The sequence below is a fragment of the Alligator sinensis genome, unplaced genomic scaffold (genome assembly GCF_000455745.1).
Source record: "Alligator sinensis unplaced genomic scaffold, ASM45574v1 scaffold386_1, whole genome shotgun sequence".
NCBI lineage: Eukaryota > Metazoa > Chordata > Crocodylia > Alligatoridae > Alligator > Alligator sinensis.
In genome coordinates, this window is record NW_005841996.1 from 1,428,531 (window position 1) to 1,434,530 (window position 6,000).

The following is a 6,000-nucleotide window of genomic DNA, read 5'->3' on the forward strand; positions in this document are numbered from 1 at the left end:
CTGGCCACAGGCCCTCTACACCACCCTGGCTTGGCAGTGCACCCAGTCCTGCCCCATTCCCTCCCTCACCATGGGGGCCTCCATCTGCCCTTCCATCCCCAAGACTTGCCTACAAGAAACTGGCAGCCAGGCAGTGTGAACAACACATGCACATGTGAGTGCACACATACACATAGTGCCCCCGCTTGATTGCCAAACTCCCACTCCCTCCAGCCCTTTACAGGCTGGAACTCTGGCAGCCTACAAGGGGAAACCTGTCGTTTCCTATATATGTTCTCCTTTTAAAATCTGCATTTTTCTCCTTAAAAGGAGAAAATCTGCATTTCTTTATGGTGAACAGAAAACCTGGATCCCTGCTGATGATCCACCTTCTCTCCCTGCTAGGACTCTAGCGGTCTGCAGTCTGTTGCTTCTGAGCTGCCTCCCTGCCTGCCTTTGGCACATTTTACTGTTCTACCTCCATTCCCTAGGCGAGTTACCTTCCCAGGGTTAGCTTCTACCTGTGACTCACAGTCTGTCTGTTTGGTGGCAGCCAGTTAATTAGCGCAGGGGCGGGCAACCTTTTTGGGTGGAGGGCCACTTACCGAATTTTGGCAAGCTGTCGAGAACCTCATGGGTAGCCCTGCCTCTTAACAGGTGCTTCCCCACACCCCCATCGCAATCTTAGGACTGGAAGTCCTGCCCCTAACCTCTGACCTTTGCCACCAGTAGTCCCTCCCCTTGTCCCTGGAAGTACTCCTTTGAGGAAGATGGTTTGCTATCTTAGGGGAATAAAACCAAATGATATACTAAAAATCAAACACCCATAATAATATATTTTAATTTAATTAAAAAAAAATTGTCCTGATTTGTGTGTGTTTGTGCTGTATATGTAGAAGGGATCAGAATAGCTCAAAATGCAGTCTTACTCTTGTATATTGTGTGGGGTGTGCAGAGGTGTTGGGGGGTGTGGATGGGTGAGTGTGGGGTTTGTGGGGAGCTGTGGGTGGGTGGGTATGGAGGGATTGTGTGGGTGTGTGGGGGGGGGGAAGGGTGTGGGTGTGGGGTTTACAGGAAGGGTTTGAGGGTATGTGGGCACGCCTCCTGCGTGCGCCCCCCTGAGCACCTGCCCCCACCCTGCAACAGCCTGGAGCCCACGCACCCTGCAGCACCTCCCCGCCACTGCCAACAGCGTGCAACCCCAGTGAGCCCCACGCCTGCTCTGCATTGCCCAGCCGCATACAGCAAAAGTGCCCCCCCTCGCCACCGCTGGGCAGTTTTTGATGTGGCTGCCTGGAGCATGTGCCATGCTAGGCTGAGGTACGGCTCCTTCACCACTGCCTCTGGGCTGCCCAGTGCGGCAGCAGTGACTCTGTGGAGCAGCTGCAGAGCAGCTCACAGGTGGCGGTGAAGGAGCCACACTGCAGCCTAGGGCAGCCACACCAAAAACTGCTTGATGGTGGTGGTGGAGGGGCACTTTCCCCCATGCCAAGCAGCAGTTTCTGCCCAGCTGTTGCTGCTGCTGCTCAGCTCTGACAGGCATGCCCGGAGCTGGCACAGGGCCCATGCTGAGCAGCGGTGGCGCAGAACAAATTGCAGCTCAGCGTGGGGGAAAAATGGCCCCTGCCCCTCCTGCTGCCAGTGCTTCCTGGTGCAGCCACTCAGAGCCCACACGGGGCTGCCTGTGCCTGCTCTGCGTTGCCACCACTGCCCCGCGGGGCAGAGACACAGGACAGTGCTGTGTAGGCTCTGGGTGGCTGCACTAGGAACTCTCAGCCACGGGGAGAGGGAAGGGCTGCTTTCCCCCACGCTAAGCATTTTGTCCCCTGCCGCTGCTGCTCAGCCCAGATGGGCAAGTGTGGGGTGCGTGGGGCTGGGACTGCATGTGCTGGTCCCTGCCTGTAGTGCTGAGGGAAGGGAGACTGGAAGCTAGCGGGCACGTGGGAGCCAGTGACAGCCGAGTGGGAGGATGGAGCCTACGCTGGTGTCCCAGGGCCAGCTCCAGTGGTGCACAGAGCGGGGCAACAGGAGCGTGGGGTCCTGGCTGGCAGGGGCTCTACGGAACCAGGCCAGCTACCCTCTCTCCTTGCTGGCGCAACCCAGCCCGACTCCATAGAACCCTGCCAACCCACGTGCTGTGCTCCTGCCACCACGTTCTGGGCCTTGCTGGCACTGGCACCAGGACACCGGGCAGGCCCCACACTCCCACATGCCCGCTCGCTTCCACCCGCCCCTGCCACCACTTGCCCACTTTCCTGCCCGCCAGCTGGCTGCTCTGTGCCATGCAGCTCCCAGCCACACGGCTGGGCTGAGGGACTCAGCAGGAGCTGGCCCAACCTGGCCCCAAGGACTCGGGCGATTGCCCTTGGTCTTCCCCGCCCCTCCCTTTTTACCTGAATTTCTCGCTTCGGCACAGCGAGGCAGAAACAGCCCAATGATCCCAGGTCAGCTGCCTCTGCTAGGCAGGGGCTTCCGGTTGGGGGCATGGGTCTGGAGCCGGGGCTGGGTGGGCCTTGCTGTTCAGGGTCCTGCCATGACTTCCCCTGGGTCCTACTGGCCCTGGCTTCTGTCACTTTTGTAGCTGGGGCAGATAAATACAAATTTTCTAAATTTTTTAGGGGCCCTGTGGGCCAGGTAGAATGGTCTGGTGGGTTGGATCTGGCCCACGAGCCGTATTTTGCCCATCCCTGCATTAGCATGTAGCTTGTTTCCTAGCTGCAAGTCCTCCTTGATTCAGCTTAGCCTGCTACACTTTCCTCTTAACATGACAGGAACTTTCTGGTTCCCTGTTACACAGCTCTTTTGGATTCCTCTCAGAAAAGCATAAGTTTGGGGCTAAAATATTATCTCCCATCTGTGTTTAAATACTTAATTTCTGATAGATCACAGATGGTACTGAGGCTCTGTGTTAAGCCTATTTCTTCTGGGAGTCTGCTCATAAAATTTGCTTCTTGGTCAATATAATTTGAGCGAGCATCCTCTCCAGATTATCTGACACGAGATGATGTGTGTCTTACAGTATCTGTTAGGGCACGGTAGTTCTTTGTGTGAAAAATGAATTCATAAGCCATAATTAATTATTTCCCCCCCTCCAAGATGCTCAAAAAATTGGCAAATGAAAGACAGTGATCTTGGTAGCACAGGTTAGATGTAATAAAAGCAGTTAAAATATACCTTTGTAGAATTGATTTAGTTCAGGAAAATATCTTTATTTTCTTTTGTTTTTCAAGTCTGGCCATGAGAACAACCAGTCATAGATTCATAGATGTTAGGGTTGGAAGGGACCTCAATAGATCATCGAGTCAGACCCCCTGCATAGGCAGGAAAGAGTTCTGGGTTTAGATGACCCCCGCTAGATGCCTATCTAACCTCCTCTTGAAGACCCCCAGGGTAGGGGAGAGCACCACCTCCCTTGGGAGCCCGTTCCAGACCTTGGCCACTCGAACTGTGAAGAAGTTCCTCCTAATGTCCAATCTAAATCTGCTCTCTGCTAGCTTGTGGCCATTATTTCTTGTAACCCCCGGGGGCGCCTTGGTGAATAAATACTCACCAATTCCCTTCTGTGCCCCCGTGATGAACTTATAGGCAGCCACAAGGTCACCTCTCAACCTTCTCTTGCAGAGGCTGAATAGATCCAGTTTCTCTAGTCTCTCCTCGTAGGGCTTGGTCTATAGGCCCTTAACCATACGAGTGGCCCTTCTCTGGACCCTCTCCAGGTTATCCACATCCCTCTTGAAGTGCGGCACCCAAAATTGCACGCAGTATTGGCTTTTCTGATGGCTTCGTCACACTGCCGACTCATGTTCATCTTGGAGTTCACTAGGACTCCAAGATCCCTTTCCACTTCCGTGCCACCCAGCAGGTCATTCCCTAGGCTGTAGGTGTGCTGGACATTTTTCCTCCCTAGGTGCAGCACTTTGCATTTCTCCTTGTTGAACTGCATGCTGTTGTCTTCTGCCCACTTGTCTAACCTGTCCAGGTCTGCTTGCAGCTGTTCCCTGCCCTCCGGCGTGTCCACTTCTCCCCATAGCTTTGTCTCATCTGGAAACTTGGACAGAGTACATTTCACTCCCTCGTCCAAGTCGCTGATGAAGACATTAAAGAGTATCGGTTCAAGGACCGAGCCCTGCGGGACCCCACTGCCCACACCCTTCCAGGTCGAAGCCGACCCATCCACCACGACTCTCTGGGTGTGACCCTCCAGCCAATTCGCCACCCAGTCCTTTCATACTTACATGGAATAAGTGGTTCTGTACATTGAAACATTTTCATATGTAAATAAAATTAATTGTAGATGGGATCGGAAGGAACTTGGCCTATTTCACAGCAATATTTTCAGTGGAAAGGGCAACAGGAGGTATAAAAGAATTCTGTAATACTCGAATGGTCTTCTGGCAACATTATCAGTATTTGTTAATCCCTATAGGCTTAACCTTTTTTTTTTTTACTCACAGAGGCATTATTCACCATGAAGGTATCCCACATACAGGAGGTCTCAGAACATATAAGTGTTGCTGATGTTAAGGAAGGGAGGCAAAATATTCAGAATCAAGAAATGAAAACTTCCTTTGATGCTGACTTCTGAAATCGGCTTTGCCTTAGATGAGATCCATGGGTAGCTTGCCAGTAGCTCTTTCAGGGTCATGTTAAGGACTGAATTTTGCCTTACTTAGTAATTTGAATGTAGATGCCTAAAGTTGGGTTGAGCACTTGCCAGCTGCTACTGAAGTCAACGAAAAGTAATCGTTATTAGTGGTGCTGAAACTCAGACTGATTATTTAGGTACCACGTATCTTTCAAAATATTCCATACGCCTGTGGCTCAAGGGGAGAAGCCAGCTAGAGATTAGGCCAGCTCCTAGAGATTAATGGCTGAAAGGCCCCCAAGATTTTTGGAAAGTGAATGTCCTGTTGTCTCAGACTTGGGGGAAGGTCAGTCCACAAATAGAGTAACTGGGTAACAAGTTTTCCATTTCATCCTGTTTGTTTGATTGATGCATTTCCCTTGCCCTCTTTTATTAGATGCATATTAAATGTGTGTTTGTGTTTTATAGTTAACCACTAGTTCACAACTCCCTTATTACCATATTTTTGGAAATAGAGAAAATTTAATCCAACTAATTTCTGTTCTAAAACTGCAAGGTTCTCCAAGTGACAGTTTCTTGTTGTCAAGTATGCTCTCACTCACTGAATTAAATTCCTATTTTGAATAGGAGACATAGCAGCTCAACCAGCTGAGGACAAGGACAAATTTAATAGCATTTCTGATCAGTATCCTGAGATTTACTTTCAACCCTTGATCCTTACAGGTATGCAGTTCAAATATTATATTTTGAATGAGAACAGTGGTTTTCAACCTTTTTTCATTTGTGGACCCCTAAATGATTTAGAATGGAGGTGCAAACCGCTTTGGAAGTTTCAAATTGAGGTGTGGACCCTTCTGAATTGTAAGTGTGAGTATTCCCATACTTTTGATTGATCCAAGTTATCTTTTGCAGACTCCTTAGATATAGTCTCTGGACCCCCAGGTGTCTGTAGACTATTTCCAAAAATACCACAGGTTGAAAACCACTGAGTTAGAGTATAATGTTGAAAGAGCTTAGCTGGCCAAAAAATTCATAACTAAACCAAACAAATTATATAAATATATCTTGTAGAACCTCCCACAGAAGATCACTTGTTGCAGAATACATTATGGCCTGAAGTTCAAAAGCTGTAAGTTGTTTTGTTATATCATATATGATTATAGAAATCTTACAGGATGTCTTGGAAGCCTTTGTAATTCAATTTTTTAGTCTTGCACACAGTGTTGCAAAGTACCCATTATAACACTCTTCTATTTTTTCTGCTAGTTGATTTTTTCATTTACATTTATATATGTGTATTGGGGCTGTCAAAAGATTAAAAATAATCACAGTTAATCATGAGGTTAAACATAGTTGAGATTAATTGCAATTTTAATTGCACCGTTGAACAATAATAAAATCCCATTTTTATACATATTTTTGGATTTTTTCCCTAC

General features: G+C 48.9%; 1 protein-coding gene across 1 annotated transcript in view; it reads left to right on the forward strand.

The window, feature by feature from the left end:
• Positions 1-6,000, forward strand: part of ELP2 (elongator acetyltransferase complex subunit 2) — a 127,156-nt gene that overhangs the window by 99,491 nt on the left and 21,665 nt on the right. The window contains exons 15-16 of the mRNA XM_006021510.3: positions 5,192-5,287; positions 5,636-5,693. Of these exons, the coding sequence (XP_006021572.1) occupies positions 5,192-5,287; positions 5,636-5,693 (154 nt within the window). The remainder of the gene's footprint in view (positions 1-5,191; positions 5,288-5,635; positions 5,694-6,000) is intronic.